We start from the raw sequence: 18,631 nt of genomic DNA, 5'->3' as shown, positions 1-18,631 counted from the left end.
GAAGGGCAAAAAATTAAATAACAAAATTGTATAATATATCTTTAGATATATATATATATATATATAATTTTTTTTTTAAATTTTAAATATATATTAAATATAGGTGGGTTGGGCCGCATTAGGCGGATTGTAAATTTTATGATCTAAACCCAACTTGGCCCACAACAAAAAAAAAAAAAAAAACCCAACCCAATCCACCAACTCATAAAAACCGACCAAACTCAGCGGATTGAGTTGAATCAAGTTGGTTTTGGCAAGTTGGCTACACCCCTTAAATCTTTTATCATTGAACAAAAGATCCAGGACTCAATCTCATAAATGGAAGCTATCTTTAAAAAGGGGGAAAAAAAGGTACTGAGGTGGCAAAATATAAGTGTATGAGGATGTGGCAAAATATATGTCCAAGCAGGTGGTCAAAACAAGGCATAATTCGTTGAAACTTAATTGTTATTGCTGTTGTTGGGTTGAGTTTCTCTTCTATTGTTGGAGAGGGAAATTGGTTTGTGCTCACTCAAAGAATGTAAATACCCACATCTCTCTTCAAGTTGAGGCTGAGGCAATTATTTTAGCACTTAATTTACTACTAAGTTGAATGCCTCCCATTTTGCAATCAAAAGTGACTCCAAAATATTCATAGATTTTATAAGAGCTCTTGTTAATCAAGTTCCATGGAGGTTGCTTAGCGTTGTATTAGTGGTTAACTATATATTTGTTGATCTTGGTTCAATATCCTTTAGCTGGGTTTATCATGAAGCGAATTTAGTGGCTCATGAACTAGCCAAATGGTCTTGAAGCCATTTTTTATTTTGGTAGTTTTGGTCTTGATCATTGCCCTCCCTCGTAGTGTTGAAGATGTAATTGTAAAGGAGGTTGACCTTTTTGTGTAGGTTTTTTGTTTTGTTTTTTTCTTTGTCAATAAAGTATTTTATTGTGGGTTATAGTTAGTTCAACTAGTAAAGTTTTTACTGATTGAATAAAAAAATTTGAGGTTCAATCCCTACTTACACAAAAAACCGATTGGTGTCTTGGTCTGACGATAAAGAGCACAATCATCAGAAAGTGAATGCCTCCCATTTTGCAATCGAAAGTGACTCCAAAATATTCATAGATTCTATAAGAGCTCTTCTTAATCAAGTTCCATGGAGTTTGCTTAGCTTTGTATTAGTGGTTAACCATATATCTGTTGATCTTGGTTCAATATCCTTTAGCTGGGTTTATGATGAAGCAAATTTAGTGGCTCATGAACTAGACAAATGGTCTTGTGGCCATTTTTATTTTGGTAGTTTTGGTCTTGGTCATTGCCCTCGTAGTGTTGAAGATGTAATTGTAAAGGAGGTTGACCTTTTTGTGTAGGTTTTTTTGTTTTGTTTTTTTTTTCTTTGTTAACAAAGTGTTTTATTGTGGGTTATAGTTAGTTCAACTAGTAAAGTCTCTAATGATAGAATAACAAAATTTGAGGTTCAATCTCTGCTTACACAAAAAACCGATTGGTGTCTTGGTCTGATAATAAAGAGTACAATTATCAGAAGCAAATGTTATATGTTGAAAAAAAAAATTTATCCATTAGAAAAATAGGTTTAGTAATATATCATTTATCACGAACATTTGTTATTGACAATTTAATCTAACTTATTGTGATTTGTACAAAATAAATATAATACCAAAAACATTGTTGAACATAAACCATTGTGAAAATTTTTGTGCACATAAAAGATTACTCATAAGGCGTAAATGCACTTTTAGTCCCTACATTTTGCACTTTCTCCATTTTGGTTCTTACATTTTGATTTTTCCACTTTTAGTCCCTAATCCAATTAACGCCTATCATTTTGGTCATTCCCGTCACCCCACTAATGACAAATTCTAACGTGGTTGATAGTGCACTTAAAAAAAAATATATATTAAAGCCCAGAATTACACCGTGGCATAGCCCATCCCAGCCACATGGCTTTTCTGCCATAAACACCATAGCAAACTCCATCATTACTCGCATCCTTTCTTCATCCTTAGAACATTCAATTTTACTTAAAGACATAAGATTTGGCACATATCCGATAATCTTATCCAAAAGAATGCTGCAGTTCTTTGTAGAAACACAACCCCTGAATTAGGGACTAAAAGTGAAAAAATCAAAATGTAGGGACCAAAATAGAAAAAGTGCAAAATATATGGACTAAAAGTACATTTACGCCTAAACAATAATTCGAATCCACCAACTTACATTCATACATCATGGAAACCTCATTAATCCCCACATCATCAATACAAAATTTCGAACATCATTTTTTTTTTAAGTGAAGTGAAAGATTAATTTGGTAACATTTTTTTTCCAACACTACCAACATAAACATTGATGAGAACACAATTCCCACATGCAAAAGTGCATCAACATTACTTCGAATACAATTTCCCCTTTTTACCAATAAAAACCATCGCTTAATATCCAAGTGTCTGTAGTGTAATCTATCACCATTGTTATTATCGTTACTTCTCACTTCCCAACCATCTAACCGCATTCATTGACCCATCAGAACTACTCCCTCTCTCTCTCTCTCTCTCTCTCTCTCTCTCAGAGAAAGAAGGCGTTTCCTGTGGCCTTGAATTCTCATCGGTTTTCACTGTTCGGCAAGTGAAAAAATGGCGGAAGAAAAGGAATCGACTTCAGTTCCTCTGAGTCAAGCTGGTAATGGTGGTGAAGATCCAGAGGATCCAGCAAAGTCTCCTCCTTCCTCTCCCAACTCTTCCACTCGCAAGGTCTGTCTCTGTTTCTTTCTCTCCGTGTATGTGTGTGTGTGTGTTTATTTCAATCTGCATCGTCCAAGTTGTTCACTTTGGTGGATGAGCGTTGACTTTGAACTGTACGGATCTGCTGGGTATCATTGTTAGCTATTGGGAATTTGTGTTTACTAGTGGAGGAATCTTAGTAGTGCTTAAAGCTTACTTGGGTTTATAGTGAAATAGTAGTATTTAGTTTGGATTTGATGCTTGAAAAAGGTAGCCCAGATGTATTTTTGTTAAAAAAGGAAAAAAAAGAAAGAAACCCAGGTGTGGATTTGAAATAATTTATAATGCAAGAATTGAAATTGGGAAAAAGAGTAGGATGTGCTGTAATTTATGATTAGGATTGTATTTTGGATTCTATTTAAATTATTGTAGATGTGGTAAAATCCAATCCGCTATTTTTAAACTGTATGGATAAGATTTTAACAATTCCAGAGTGGAGTTACCCTAGAACTTTGGAGACTCAGAGGACCTTAATTCGTAGTTTACTATTTTAAACATTTTGTTTGGGATGATGAGTTTATTGAAATGCTATTGGTTTTTCTTTTGATGGTAATTTGGAATGGACATGGGTTTTTACTTAGGTAACAGAATGGTTGAGGCAAGTTTAGGAATTTTGAGGTAATTAAAGAGTGCACATAGAATTGGTAGATGCTGGTAGCAAGCAAAATTGGTTGTTTTTATGAAAATAAAATGGAACAGGGAGGTGGTTTTTGGAAATTAGAGATGTGGTCAAGCCTCATTGGTTTGTCGAGGATCCATAGTTGGCTCTAAAATTTTGAGAGTAAGGCTTGGCTGTTGCTGTTGTTGGAAGTGGTTTTAGTAAGAAAGTTACATACAATAGATGAGGGATGTACAGTAACTACAGTTTCTTTTGTGGTTACTATTTAATTCAAGAGTTTTGACGATGGTAGAATTATATTGTAGATTGCGTGTGAAGTTGAGACCACATATGTGGGTTAATTGTGGTTCTTAGTGATAGAAACATAAAATTTTCATTGAGTAGAGAAGTTAAATTTACTGCTGAGAGAATGTTTAGAGAATACAGCAGAGGTGACTGATGAGCAATTGTGCGCTCTTGCTCAAATGACATCTTCTCCATTCATAAGAGTGCAATGGTGAGTGAGGTCTTGGGTTTAAGACTCACCAAATGTGTAGGCAATTGCCTATTAAAAAAAAGGATCATTGTTCCTCTTTTGAGATTTGGTTGGTCTTTGCTTGGCATAGAATATTCAGTGTTCTGCATTTTTAATGCGAAAGTCCTATTTTTCTGGAGCAAATGTAGTAAAAGAAGAGGGGAACAGGAATAAATGATTTAAGACCTTTTCATTTTAGAGTTTCTGATCAAAATCTGTTAGGGATAAGATTTACATATTTTATTGCCGTAGAGTAGTTGTGCAGTGAACTTTCTGGTAATAGTGGAGTAAAACTAATGAAGTAGAACAGAAATTGAAAGGAAATAAATGGAAGAAATGAAGGGGAATGTTGACTGGTTCGAGGGAGTCACCCTCCAAGAAACGTAGAGAGGGAAAACATAGGGAACACAGAGAAGAAGAGGAAACAAATTGTAGTCTTATTTCCTGTTCTTTTCCAAAAGGTAAATCACAAGTATTTAAGCTAGGCTCACCTTCACAACTGCCAATAGGAAGCCAGATTTAGTAACTAATTGCCCAACAGTCCAGCTGTAAAATTAACCCCACTACTAACTAACTAATACTAATTAGATGGATGGTTATCTGCAAAGAGAAGCTTCCATTGAAAAGTCTCTGTTGTTATTATTATTAATTATTGATGACATAAGAGAACTTCACTCAGATTAGTTTTGCGTCGCAAAGCATACTGTATAACAATCTTCAATGTTAATCAAACTCTTACGGGCAACTGACCCGCCCTGCCAGAACTAGTTACCGGGTGATGTAGGGGCTTTTTACCCTTGATGGGCTAAGCAATTTATTCTCTTGCCCAGGAGGCAAAATCTTTGTTTTGTTATAGTTATTCTTTTTCTTCTTCTTGTTGTCATTATGGAGGTTTACCCCCCTCTTTTTGGGTGAAACACCTACTGTATCAAGTGAGAGACTTACTGAAGGTTATGGTTGAATATGGAATAGATTCTATGGTTGTCAATTGTTTCACCGACTTGTAAATATAATTGCAAGCAATATGTTGATCAATTGGTAATGAATTCCTTAAGATAGGAACACAATCTCAAATTTTTTAAGAGGTGATGTTCCTAAAGTATATACTAGGTGGAACTAGAGAGCATCACAGTTTGGGGGGGAAGAAAAGTTTCACTGACCTGCAAATATAATTGCAAGCAATACATTGATCTGTCTCTTGGGTCCTCATTGATCATTCTCGCATAAATTGGTACCCTCTTCCTTGTCGCAAAGGGATATCTAAGTGAATTGATGGTTATTTAGAATTTTGGGAGGACCTCTTAATATTCTAGAGTGATCTTATGAAGTATTTGTATCATCAAGTAGCAACATGCAAGCATCAATTCCTTCAACTCAATGATCACAAGGAGCAATTTCAAGGGAGGGATCAATGGCTTATTTGAACAATTGGAATCATTTTAGAAAGCTCTTTCTTCCAGAAGGATATTTTTGAAATTTATTTCTTCTATTCCTAGTTAGCCTAAAAATATTTCTCAAACTCGAACTTATGCAATATGATTTAAGATGACCTGGATCACCCTAGAAAGAAATTTACCCAGATCAAATTTAGTCTTGTTCCAATTAGGACATTTTGCATGTTAAATATGCATACCTTGTATTCTTGCTTAAGCACATTGGTACTGTTTTCCTTGGAAAGTGTTCTAATTTACATTGTCATATATAGGCAGTTTTGTTATATTGATTAGAAAAGGAACATACAATGTTTTCACTTCTGATTTTTCATTCCAATCACTTTTCAGGCATGCTGTTTTGTTCTTCAGAGTTGGGTTTCAAAGAAGTTTATGACTGGATGGTAATAAACTATAGCATTGCTTTTGAATTTCTTATTGCTTATCAATTTCTTATCTTCAAGCCTAATATTGCATTGAATTGTGAAATTGCAGTGTAGTTCTTTTTCCGGTTGCAGTTACATTTTTTATTACATGGTGGTTTATTCAATTTGTTGATGGTTTCTTCAGTCCAATATACGACCAGCTTGGTTTTGACATATTTGGTAAGTTTTTTTTAGGGTGCATAGAGTACATATTTGGTAAATTTTGGATGCATTATTACTAATTTTGATGAATGCTGCCTTTTAAGAAGTATGGTGAACATATATAGTTCAACTGCTCAACTTCAGCAGTATTTAAACAATCTGTAAACCCTGCTAAGGAACAGGGTATCCTTTTTGAATGAGAGTGTATATTGTTAATGAGGAAGTTCAGTTAAAAATAATTCAAAATTTTTTTGAAAATGCCTAGAAAACAACTAGGCTAGTCAACATTGGTTCATCTATTGCACAAGTAAGTTATGAATTACCCTTACCCTTGTAGTTTTTATCTCTCATTTTTATGAGCAGACTATATTGATTATGAAAACTAAGTTTTCAGTGTTGCAGTAGAATTTGTCCAGAAGGTACAATGTTGGTTGGATATCCTAGTTATTTAGAGACCTTGGTGGTTGTGGGCATTATTAGAGAATTAAATGATGTCATGGATTCCGTTGATTCACTGGCTGCCTATAATTTGTCTGGATTGTAATGCCTTGGCCATGTCTCAAAAGATATTTAATCGTATGATAGTGTATCATGACATTATAGTAATTTTCTAGATGTAAAAATCTGCAGCACGCCATCTTTATGCTTTACCCAGTTTTTATGTGGACTTCTTAACTAGTTTTTATTATGCTTTGTGCGATTGTTCTTCAATTTGCTTTTATATTCTCCATCTTTTATTATATGTATCAAGACGCTTGGTTTATGATGCAGGACTTGGGTTTATCACATCTTTACTCTTTGTATTCCTTGTTGGTGTTTTTGTTTCGTCATGGATTGGTGGTACTCTTTTCTCAATTGGAGAATGGTTTATAAAGCGAATGCCTTTCATTAGGCATATATACTCAGCCTCCAAACAAATTAGTTCTGCGATTTCTCCAGGTACATAATTCCATTAATATTTGCTTGCTGCAATTATATCTAGTTGGATAAAGGGAATCAAAATGCTTTGACGTCGTTCTCTTCTCTGGACCACTCAGGCTTTGTTTAACTAGGAATGTCTAGCGGCCAGGTCATTGTATTAATTTGTTGTTGATAGTTCTGTTAGAAAAAAAGCACTTACTTTCTTTACATTGCAGCCACAACATGTGACTTGCTTAGGTGATCGTACTACATGAACTACTACACTTGATATGTAATCATTATATTCACAGTTAATTATCGATGAATTTTTATTCAGCATTTTGCTGTGGCAGTCTTTATATGGAATATACACTTATGCAGCATAACTTGGTTAAATTCAAATTTTAAACATGGAAAGGATATATGTTACTTGGTTAAATTCAAATTTTAAACATGGAATATGTTTCTTCGACTCCTTTGATGATGTGATTGAATCTTGCATAAATTATTTGCTAAGATGCATAAAATTTTTGCTTCTTTCCAGTATGGCTGGTAATTTTGGATGCATTATGATAAAGTTAGGCTCACTTGGTATTGGATGGTTGTATAGAAGCTAGTTTTATTTCGGCCCTGAGTTTTGATCTTTCAATCAATTTTGTTAGCCAGATTCTGGAAACTCTATGAATATTCTCTAAACTGGCCTGTATTATTACCTTTTCTGCAGACCAAAATACCACGGCTTTCAAAGAGGTTGCAATTATCCGTCATCCACGTGTTGGTGAATATGCCTTTGGTTTTATCACATCAACTGTCATCCTTCAGGTATTCTTTATACTCCCTTTTTGACTTGCAAAGCTTATCCCATTTGCTTGAACATGTTGAAGCTTAAAGATTGAGTCAAGTTCGAGTAATTTATCATTCTTTTTGTTTATTATCATCTTGTAAGCTGTTTTCTGTGAAGTTCACTTGAGCACACCAAGAATTATAATTAAGAAGGTCCACATGACAGGTCATTTTTTTTCTGAGAGTTTTTGTTTATTTATATTTATTTTTATAATGGAAAGAGTTTCTGATATAAGTTTTCTAATGGTCGTCTCCATTTTAATATGTTTCAGTTTAAAAGGTAAAACTGTTTGACATGGAATTTGTGTGGGATCAGGCATTTATTTACATGAGTCATATTGTACTTCTGCTTATTGTTTTTTACAAGTTACTAATTTCTTTTTTCTTTTGTTGATTTTTAATGCAGAGAGATAACGAAGATGAAGAATTATGTAGTGTCTTTGTCCCAACAAATCATCTATATATTGGAGATATATTACTAGTTAATTCCAATGAAATCATCAGACCAAATCTTTCTATCCGAGAAGGAATAGGTATGTCTTCTGTTTATGTTGCCTTAATCACAGAATATGAATGTTGAACATTTTTCTATTACCTTTGAACATATATTTTTATCTGTTTTTACTTACATTTTTGGGCAATACTGCAGAGATCATTGTTTCTGGGGGTATGACAATGCCACAAACAATTTCTCCTTTGGAAAGGGTTGCTCGACAGAATGACAGAATCCCTTTGAATAGAATAACCTAATGACATCAGAGAAGAGGCATGCCTGTTGAAATTGTAAATACTTTGAAATCCAAGAACTGTGTGCAAGCATAATAGTGATGTTTGATGATGGGGATAATGAGATTATGTTCGTTTGTAGCAGCAGGTTTTAGGATGAGCTCTTATGGTTTGCTTTATTTTGTATTCTTTTAGGTCAAAAAAATTATTTTTTAGTTACAAGTCTTCTTGGGCATCTTTGTTGGTGCATGTGTATACGATGTTTAGTACTGTCTGCTCTGTTACATCTTTGGTCACAAAGGAGGAAAGTTGACAATATATTTTAGTTATTGCATTTCACACATCTTAAAAATAATTTTTCTCTCACTTGCCCTTGTGCAGTCGATTAATGATCATGTAGGTGATTTTTGAGGTGCATTGCAAGTCTGCAATCACATTATCACTAAAATTTTCTTACATTCATATTGGGTAACCAATTCTGCATTTTTACCTGATGATGCGTTTTGATAATATTATTAGCAATTCAGTGCCATAGCCTATAGGTGTTGCTTTTTCCACAACAATTGGGGGATGGAGATTCAAGGTCCGCCTGCAAAGGAGATTTGTAATGCACCTCAAATCGGTATGGAGTGTTGGAATTTCACAATCAAAGTATCACTTTTAAGGATTTTCAAGGTGTTTCATTACTCTTTTATTTTTTGGTCAAAAGGATAAAGCATTGACATTAACTAGCTATAAAAGGCGAAGTAGTGGCTAAAAGCCTTAGGGAATACAGACCATGAGCATCGGAGTTCACACTAACATTTAGTTCAGTATTGGGAGGTACATATAAAATAGCAAATCGTTTGATTACTCAATAACAAGAATCAGTTTCCAATACAATCGTTTGAATTTTAGATAATCAATACATGTTTCATTTTCTGATACTTACATCCCACGTGATTAGCTCTATAAGCCATTGCCATTAACCTTCATGGAATTGGATGATGTGATAAGTGCCAACAATTGTATACTAAGAATCATTACATCTACCAAATGATATACAAAAGGAGGACACTGGGATGTTTTCTTGCTCTTCTATTTGGTCTCGTTCGTTTTGCAGTACATGTGATGAGGACGTACAGTCCATTAGCAAAATCCAAAAACTCCTTAACAATCCAAAACAAGAGAAAGTCAAACCCAAGAATAAAATGTCTTTGAAAAGTTAGTAGATAGAATCCTGAATGTTTGTTGACATGAATGATCCATATGATTAATTGTAGGATAAAACTTAGGTTCAGAGCCTTTAATACATTGGACTTGACATTGGACTCATTACGAAGATTATAATCACCCTTACAACAGATTTAGTATACTTGACCCTAGTCAAATCGTACCTAAAAAAAAAAGAAAAAGAAAAAAAGACCCAAGTCAAATCCTTTTAAAGTGTGGGCTAGATCCATTAGGAGTGTTACCCGGCCCAATTAAAATAAAGCGAGAAGAGAATTGAGAATTCCCATAAGGCCAAGGTGTTATAGCAAAAAGACGTCCCAGTCCCAAGATGGTCCTAGCTAGGGAGAAAGACAAGTAAACCCCAAGCAAGCTACTCCGCTCCTCTAGAGTCTAGAGTCTAGAGTCAGTCTTACACTGTTATCTCTTTCATTTTCATTCTCATTCTCATTCTCATTCATTCCTCCGTATCTCAATTCTGAAAAACACAAACCCTCTTCCAAACCCTAGAATTTTGTGATATCCAATCCGACACCGTTTCACTCCTCTTTCTTTTTCTGCAAAAACCTAGGGTTTCTTGTTGAAATCTCCCATGGATTTCGACGCTTACGACTACTTGGAGAAGACTGTGGTGGAGGAGAAAGAGGACCGAGACTCCAAGAAGAGCAAGAGTAAGAGCAAGGAGAGCAGTGAGAGGAGTTACAGGAAGAGAGAGGTTGATCAGGAAGAACCTGCTCTACCTGACGGAGACGACCGCCGGAGCAAGCGCTCCAGAGCTACCGCCGACGAAGAGAATGGAAGCGATACTAAGAAAGAAAGAGAAAAAGATCGTGATCGAGACCGAGACAGAGATCGAGAACGAGAGCGGTCCGGTCATCGCGAGAAGGATCGGCACCATAGAGATTCGGATAGAGAAAAGGATCGCGAGCGAGAGCGAGAGAGGAGTAGTAGAGAGAAAGAGAAGGATAAGGACAAGGACAAGGACAAGGACAAAGACAAAGAGAGAGATAAGGAGAGAGAGAAGGAGAGGAGGGAGAGAGATAAGGAGAAAGAGAGGGAGAGAGAGAGGAAAGAGAGGGAGCATAGAAAGGAGAAAGAAGAGAAAGAAAGGTCTCGGAGAAGCCGGAGCCGGTCGGAACGGGACAGGGACCGCGATAGAGAAAGAGAGAGAGAAAGAGACTTAGAGATAAGAGACACTAGGTAATTTTCTTCTGTGTCTGATTTACAGCTTTAATTCTCTGTTTATGCAACTAATTGGTTACTTTATCTTTGCTTTTTTTTTTTTTTTTTATCCATTTCATTAATTTATTTTCAAATGTTCATAGCTGCATTGTGCAAATACATTAGAGAATGACAAGACTGTTTCACATTTCTGGATATGGGTAAAATTACTTGTAATCGTATGTTAGAGTATGATTAAATTTCACCATTTCTTATTAGAATTAGTTTATCATAGTAATAGAGTAAGTGCCTTAATTCTTAAAAAGTTTAACTTCTTATTAGATTGGTTGGCTACTTTGTGAAACCAATCATTCTCTTCCTTTCTTGATTTTCTACACTCCCTGTGTTCCCTTTTGGATATCAATAAAACTTATTACTTATCAACAAAAAAAAAAAAACTTGTTGGACCTGAGCTATAGCATCAGCTAAACACACCAAATTTTAGCCATTCGATTCGAGAAAAAAACCAACTACGAATTATAAAGACCCTCAAAATTTTAGGCACAAGTCAGATAGCTGATATCTTCACTAAGGAATAATCTGATAGATTACTACTGATACATCATACATCAGAGTAATCATTTTAACTTCCCATCTCATGCACTGAAAATCTCTCTGTGCAAGAAATCATCTATGCCATTAGATACACACTGGGGCTTCTAATTTTCTCTAGACTTGTAGAGAAGATGGGGCTCTTAAACATATACCAGACAGTCCAGACCTCATTTCAATCTGAATCACTTCAAGATAGCAAGCAACTAAAGGAACTGGGGCTATATTGAGGGAGGAGTGTTAAAAGGAAAAAAAGAAATATCCAAACAGTATTGTTTTGTCTATTGAGCATACTGAAGAGAAACAAAAACAGTGAAGCGACTTCGTTCCATTAAAAGAGATTTAAGTGGAACACATGACACGAGACAGCAAAATTTTTTTTAATCAAAGACGGATCAAATAAGTTTAACTCGAGGATTTCCAGTGCATATCAGACACGTGTTATGCAAGCCGTAAATCATGTAAAGTCTAGTCCTGATTCCCAATTGTGAGGGGTATTAGAAAAAATGGTAATTGATTAAATTCACCATTTCCTATTAACTTAAGCTTTTAGGACGTTCGATATTTACTACCATCACCATATTTTGTAACTTATATATGTAGTAAGAGGTTGTTTTAAGACATTGAGAAAACTCTTCATCCTTAAAACTCTGAGTTCTTTTCAGAATTTCATATTAGGTGTTTGTAAATTTGATTGTTTGGATATTCTCCATGCATGCTGAACTGCTTTAAGTATAGCCAACAGCCTGGTAACTGTTATTAGCATCTGGATATTATAATTACGAAGGCATGCCAGCCTATTATGTTACTAGTAAAAAGGGCTTTGTCGCATTGGGCTGGCTTGGTTTAGAGTGATGTTGGTGATTTTATTTATCATAATTGGAGGGTAAATTGATTATTGAAGATTTGCCCTTATAGAAGAACAAGATTGATATTTTAATTGTCCATGTAGTCACATGATAGTCAATTGATCAATATTTGTTATCTCAATTGGTGGGTCACCAGTAGAAGGGGCATTTTGAAACAAGACATTCATTCAGGGGCATTGAAATTTGAGGAAGGTAGAGTATAGACGAAAGAAATGCATTTACTTGCAATCTAACAACATGCAGATGGGAAGTTTTGTATGAATGTTTTAGAATTGCTCTTGTATTGATATGCTTACTTAATTGATAGGGACATTGAGATAGGATTAGTTGTCTGACCGACATGATGACATAAACAAAAGCTTAGAAAAATCTGTGCAATCCCTGTGGGTTCAGAAACTCTCACTAGCATGTGTATTGATACAAGGAGCAAATTAAGTAGTTTGGTCTTATGCATCCTTTAATCTATGAACTTGTTTGATTATTACCAGCATATTTTGTAATTTTTTTTTTGTAATAATTTATTTTCCTGCTATAAATTTTTTTTATTTTTATTTTATTTTTTAACATTGTCATCCTAATTATTTTGAAACTCCTGTTGGAGAATAGGAGATTTAAAGATAAGAAAGAAGTGGTGGAGCCGGAAGCAGACCCAGAAAGGGACCAGAGAACTGTTTTTGCATACCAGGTAGAGCCTTGCTCCCATTACTTTATGTTCTTGAAGTGCTATAGGGAATAATATTTATTAATATCTTTTGTTTGCATGTGTTTATTGATTACTTTGATATGATGATGTGAATTTGGTGTTGACAGATGCCTCTCAAGGCAAACGAGAGGGACGTATATGAATTCTTCTCAAAAGCGGGCAAGGTCAGTGGGGTTTATTTTTTATAAACTACAGATCATTAGCATAGTTGGATTTCTTTTACAATATATTGTTTTTAATCTCAATAGTGGTATTACCCTTTTGTGAAGCTTTAATGACTTTCAGCTTTGTTCATTTCTTCTTACATGTGTAAGAATATTAAATATTTACAATTTTTTTGCATGAGACATTGCTTCAAACATTATGAATGCATGTTATTTAAAAACATTTGGTTCCTATTGCAGTATATCCTCCCATGCCTTCAGTAACAGGTAGTATGTTGACTCTTGTGTTTCAACATTCTGTATATGTGGGGTGAGTGAAAATATAAATATGAGTTATGTGATGATCTTTGTGAACACCCTGACATAGGTGTTTTTTATACGCAGTGTGATTGTCTAGTTTCTCCTTTATACATTATCCTTTGAAGTGAGATTGTGGTCATATTTGGTAAAACCATTTTTTTTTTTCATTTTTAGGTGAGGGATGTCCGACTAATCATGGACAGGAATTCAAGAAGATCTAAAGGAGTTGGGTATGTCCCTTTTGTTGGACAATGTTATACTTTTATGCATGTAATCTCCTAAAATAATTATTAGGATATCACTTTTCAAGAATCAAGTTTAACTGTATTCTTAAATGGACTAGCATTGCGATAATGATGAGGGATGATGGGAATACCTTGCACTCATGTTTAATCAATTCATGCTGCGTACTCAAGGTAGATGACATAACCTGAGTTTTTTTTTGAACTTTTTTGGGTCCGTCTGTAATTTTCTTCAGCTACATTTTCTTGTTATAGTAAGGATGTCCCCTTGCATCTTCCATTTATAGCCTTCCTATTATAGATTAAAAGAATTTCCTTAATTTGGGTGGAGTTTACTTTTGGTAACAACTTTAGATAATGATAAGTGCCCATCATTCCTTGTCCATTTTTTCTCGGTTTACAATTTATTTATTATTTATTATTTTTAAATCTGGTAGTTCTTAGGATTTACTTGATAGCTGAGTCCCCTTTGTGCTATGTAAAGTTTAAGTAAATTATCCCATAAATCATTTATTCTAGATTTGCAATGCCCACATCTACTTTGACATCACTTGAACAAGAAGATCTTCTTCTGGTCACTTCTTCCTCCTGTTTTGATATGGTTTTTGTTCCACCTCTTTGAGTATATTGCTCTCTTGTTTGTCCTTGTTACTGTGTCATTTAATATATGTTGTAGTTTTGTATTTTTCTGTTTTGAGCTAACATTTTCTTTTACATGAGTCCATCAGATTCATCAAAAGAAACTCAGCTTGAGCTCTCTGCACTAGAGTTTTTGTTTCCCTACATCTCTTTGCTATATGCTTTGTAAGTTTTGGTTGCAAGTCTTTTAGTCTCATATACTGTGAGAATTAAATCGTAAGCCTTGGTGGAATTGCAGGTATATAGAATTTTATGATGCAATGTCTGTGCCAATGGCAATTGCTCTCTCTGGAAACCTACTTCTTGGACAGCCTGTTATGGTTAAACCTTCTGAGGCTGAAAAGAACCTAGTTCAATCTAATGCTTCTACTGGGGGCTCAAGTGGTCTTGCAGGTCCATATGGAGCAGTTGATAGAAAACTGTATGTGGGCAACTTGCACTTTAACATGACTGAAAGCCAACTTAGAGCGGTACTGCAATCGCATACTTAATTTGGTTTATCATTGGCATTTTTCTTTTAATTGAAGTGATAATTATAAATTTTCATCTATGCAATTTTTGAAATCATTCTGTTACTCAGATTTTTGAGCCATTTGGTCCTGTGGAGCTTGTTCAACTGCCCCTTGATCTTGAGACAGGACACTGCAAGGGTTTTGGATTTGTTCAAGTCAGTACAAATTCTAGTTTTGTAAAAGATTGATTTTAATTGATAAGGTGGTATACGAGTAGTTGTTTGATCTTCATGCTTTTGTAGTTTGCCAAACTTGAAGATGCAAAGGCAGCCCAATCTTTGAATGGAAAAGTGGAAATTGCTGGTCGAACTATCAAGGTAGGTTTCTCTTTATGAAGCTTTAACTTGGATGTTACAAGTGTCAATATTGCTGTTATTTATCTGTGTTTGTACTTTTGTGGCCATCATTACTTATTTTTGCAGTTCTGTGTGAATATCTTTTGACTAATCCTGTGCCTGTATATATAGGTTTCATCAGTAACAGAGCATGTTGGAACACAAGATACTGGAGCAAAATCAGCAGACTTTGATGATGATGATGGGGGAGGTTTGGTGAGTTAAATTTTGATATCATATATAGGGAGTTTAGCTTTAGCATAAAGATGGGTGATCTATGTGGTTCAGTTTATTAGATTATGTTGATACTCATTTACCATAGGTAGAGTGCTGCATAATGCAATTAGGAGTATGGTTAATTTAAGATTATTTTCAATCTAGTTAGGCTGTTAGCAGGCTTGTCTCTTGGCAACACTTTTGTGCATAGCCATAGTGATTGATTTTTTTATAAGAGCAGTATAGTTGAAGAATTTAGCTCACTAATAATTATGTTATGGATGCATTGGAGTTTGACTATGGCGTTGTTATATACAAAATAGATATTTGTTTCAAAGTATAGATAAATTAAACTTAGAAAGCCAAGGTCCTGTGTAGCATCACCAACTTGTGGTCTTTTTTTTTGGTACTAAAGCCTTATGGTCAAATTTTTACAGTATGTGCTATTCACTGATATAAATTCTCTTTCCATGTAGTCTCTCAATGCTCAATCAAGAGCACTACTTATGCAGAAGCTTGATCGCTCTGGCATTGCTACAAGGTTTGTCTGTTAGCTATCATTGCATCATGTCATGATATGCAAGTACTAATCTTAATTCTAATGATTTTGATAGTATTGCGGAGTCTCTTGGAGCTCCTGTGGTGAATGGGCCAGCTCCAAATGCACAAGCCATGGGCTTGCCTGTCAATGGGCAAGTCGCAGTTTCTGTGCCAGCTCTTCCAGCACAAGCTATCCTTACTCCAGCTGCAGAACCCGTTGGAACCCCCAGTGAATGCTTACTGTTGAAGAATATGTTTGATCCAGCAACTGAGGTCTGTGATTTTCTTGTATACTTATACCTGTTGGATCCTTCATGCCTAATGTTTTATATCTTTATGCAGACGGATCCAGACTTTGATATGGACATTAAAGATGATGTGGAAGAAGAATGTTCTAAATATGGCCGAGTGAAGCATATTTATGTAGATAGGTGAGTGTATCAGCTGTATCATATTTCATTGTACCCCAGGTTGATATATATAGTGAATGATTATTTTAGTAAACCTGTTATTGGATTACAAGATTTTTGCTTATCTATTATGCTTGTGAAATATCAAGATGACTTGGAGATCAGAACTATTTCCTTAAAAAATGTTCAAAATTCTGAGTTTTAATATTTATAAATGTGTTCTATTTTGGATAGTAAATGATATCCTATTAAATCCAATTCATGTTATGGTTATATGTGTATGTATGATGTATTTAAACTTAGATTTTTGGCATACAGAAATAGTGCTGGTTGTGTGTATTTGCGGTTTGAAACTGTAGAAGGTGCAATGGGCGCTCAACGTGCAATGCATATGAGGTGGTTTGCCTGTAGGTCGATTTCTGCCTTGTACATGGTAATGTCTTGCTGCCTGTATTTCTTGTGTTCAACTAGTTGCATCCATTCAGAATTTAAAAGAAATTTTCATTTTTGCAGCAACCCCATGTGTATGAAGCCAAGTTTAATGGTGGAGCTTGAAGAAGTGCTTACATGCAGGATTACTGAAAAGAAACTTTTTTGATGGGTGCTTCTGGATATGTTAAAGTTGGAAGATAAACAATCCCCTTCTGGTTTCTTTCCCCCTTTTCCCCGGGTTTCAAGATAATTAATTTTTGTTCATACACAATGCATCCTATGTACGATAGCAGTGATAGCTCTGTCCAGCAATGGATTGCTGTAATCTGTTTTACGACTAAGCATTTTGTTGTAATGTAAAACTTTAGATATCTTGCCATTGTTTTTCATTTCCGGCTCTTTATTGCTTGTGTTGGTTTTTATGCATTGGCATTGCTTTCTCAATTCTAACACTGTTTGGGAGTTCACAACAGAATGAAACGATTTAGAGTGGATAGGTTATAAATGAATGGAATGTGGAGGACTATATTATTATTTTTGTTTAGTGTGTGTCGGAGTTACGTAAGAGAAGGAATGGAAAGGAGATATATAATTTTATTGTTATATTCTTTGCATTTTGTTTGTTTATTTATTTATATAAATTTGGGATTTTAGTATTATATCATCATTTCTTTGAAGCAGTAGGTGTTTCTTTCATTTTTCTTTCCTTTCCGTTCATTTTAAAAAGAAAAGAATATCTTACGAACATGGGAGTGGTGGTTCCAACTTTTCCCACTACAATTTCCTTCCAAATGAGTCATTAAGAGCCTGTTTGGTTAGAAGAGTAAAAAATTGGGAGGATAGAAAATTAGTGGGAGTATAAGAAATATTTAGTTTTCTCTTATGTGTGTTATGTGTGTTTGGTTGAAGGTGGAAAAGTTGGGAGAGCGGAAAACTTTTTGCTTGGTTGAAGAGAAAAGTGAGAAGATAAAAAATATAGTTTATATAAATGGGTAAATTACGTATTTGGTTCTTATTTTATATACAATATACTTCAATTTGATTCATAATTTTTCAATTGAATCAATTTGGTCCTTAACTTTTTAGTACAATCTTAATTTAGTCTTTGTCATTATCTCTTAGAGGAAAATTGATGTGTTTAATGACCAAAAGAAAAAATTAGTTTTTGTTGATGTGACAATAAACTTAAATTTTATTTTGATCGTTTGTCATGTTAGCAATTTTTATCTAAGATATAACGGCATAAACTAAATTGACACGACATTGAAAAGTTAAGTACAAATTGAAATATGATGTAAATATTAGGGACTAAATATGTAGTTCACCCTATATAAATTGATTATTATGTTCTTATTACATAATACGTAAAAAAATAAATTTATTTGTACTTATTAAATAATATAAAAATTTACAAATCATACATATAAATTTATATTATTTTTCCTTTTTATTATATATGATATAAATTTTCTGGGCAAAAAAAAACTGTATGATGTGTTAATTTTGCTGTTAAGAAAAACGTGGGCAACAAAAACGATAATATAAGTTCAACAAATTAATTTTAACTTCCCATAAAAAAAAAAAAAAAATTTAACTGGGCAGAAAAGATCTAGTTAAAATCGTGGACAACATCATCAAAAACGTGGGCAAAATTAATATAAGTTCAGCAAAAGATTTTAACTAGGCAGTTTTTCTTCCGAGATGGGCAACGAATTTACACAAAAAAAAAAAAAAAAAAAAAAACCGAGAAGGGTCATACCTGATTTTGGCCGGAGAAGAGAAAAAAAAAAACAGAAAAAACAAAAACAAAAACAAAGAAGATTAAGTTGAGATTATTACCGACAAAGAGACAAGAAGAAGAAGAAAAAAAACAAGAAAAGGAAG

At 34.4% G+C, this 18,631-nt stretch overlaps 2 protein-coding genes across 2 annotated transcripts; both read left to right on the top strand.

Annotated features, from left to right (window-relative positions):
• Window positions 1-2,445: 2,445 nt before the first annotated feature.
• LOC142623265 (protein LIKE COV 2-like) lies at window positions 2,446-8,767 on the top strand. Its single transcript, XM_075796655.1, has 7 exons — window positions 2,446-2,754; window positions 5,699-5,751; window positions 5,843-5,952; window positions 6,706-6,873; window positions 7,559-7,656; window positions 8,084-8,210; window positions 8,327-8,767. Exons 1-7 carry the CDS (start codon window positions 2,638-2,640, stop codon window positions 8,425-8,427), a joined length of 774 nt encoding a protein of 257 aa, XP_075652770.1. The 5' UTR covers window positions 2,446-2,637; the 3' UTR covers window positions 8,428-8,767.
• Window positions 8,768-9,935: 1,168 nt separating this feature from the next.
• Window positions 9,936-17,136, top strand: LOC142624388 (uncharacterized). Its single transcript, XM_075797953.1, has 13 exons — window positions 9,936-10,812; window positions 12,861-12,939; window positions 13,065-13,121; window positions 13,596-13,651; window positions 14,541-14,772; window positions 14,883-14,969; window positions 15,057-15,131; window positions 15,282-15,365; window positions 15,842-15,906; window positions 15,980-16,178; window positions 16,248-16,336; window positions 16,634-16,748; window positions 16,829-17,136. The coding sequence occupies exons 1-13, from the start codon at window positions 10,205-10,207 to the stop codon at window positions 16,868-16,870; spliced, it is 1,788 nt and encodes a 595-aa protein (XP_075654068.1). The 5' UTR covers window positions 9,936-10,204; the 3' UTR covers window positions 16,871-17,136.
• The last annotated feature ends 1,495 nt before the right edge of the window (window positions 17,137-18,631 follow it).

This window comes from Castanea sativa, chromosome 2 (genome assembly GCF_040712315.1).
Source record: "Castanea sativa cultivar Marrone di Chiusa Pesio chromosome 2, ASM4071231v1".
Lineage (NCBI taxonomy): Eukaryota > Viridiplantae > Streptophyta > Magnoliopsida > Fagales > Fagaceae > Castanea > Castanea sativa.
The sequence above is the reverse complement of the archived record's forward strand: the minus strand, read 5'-3'. Positions and strand labels throughout refer to the sequence as shown.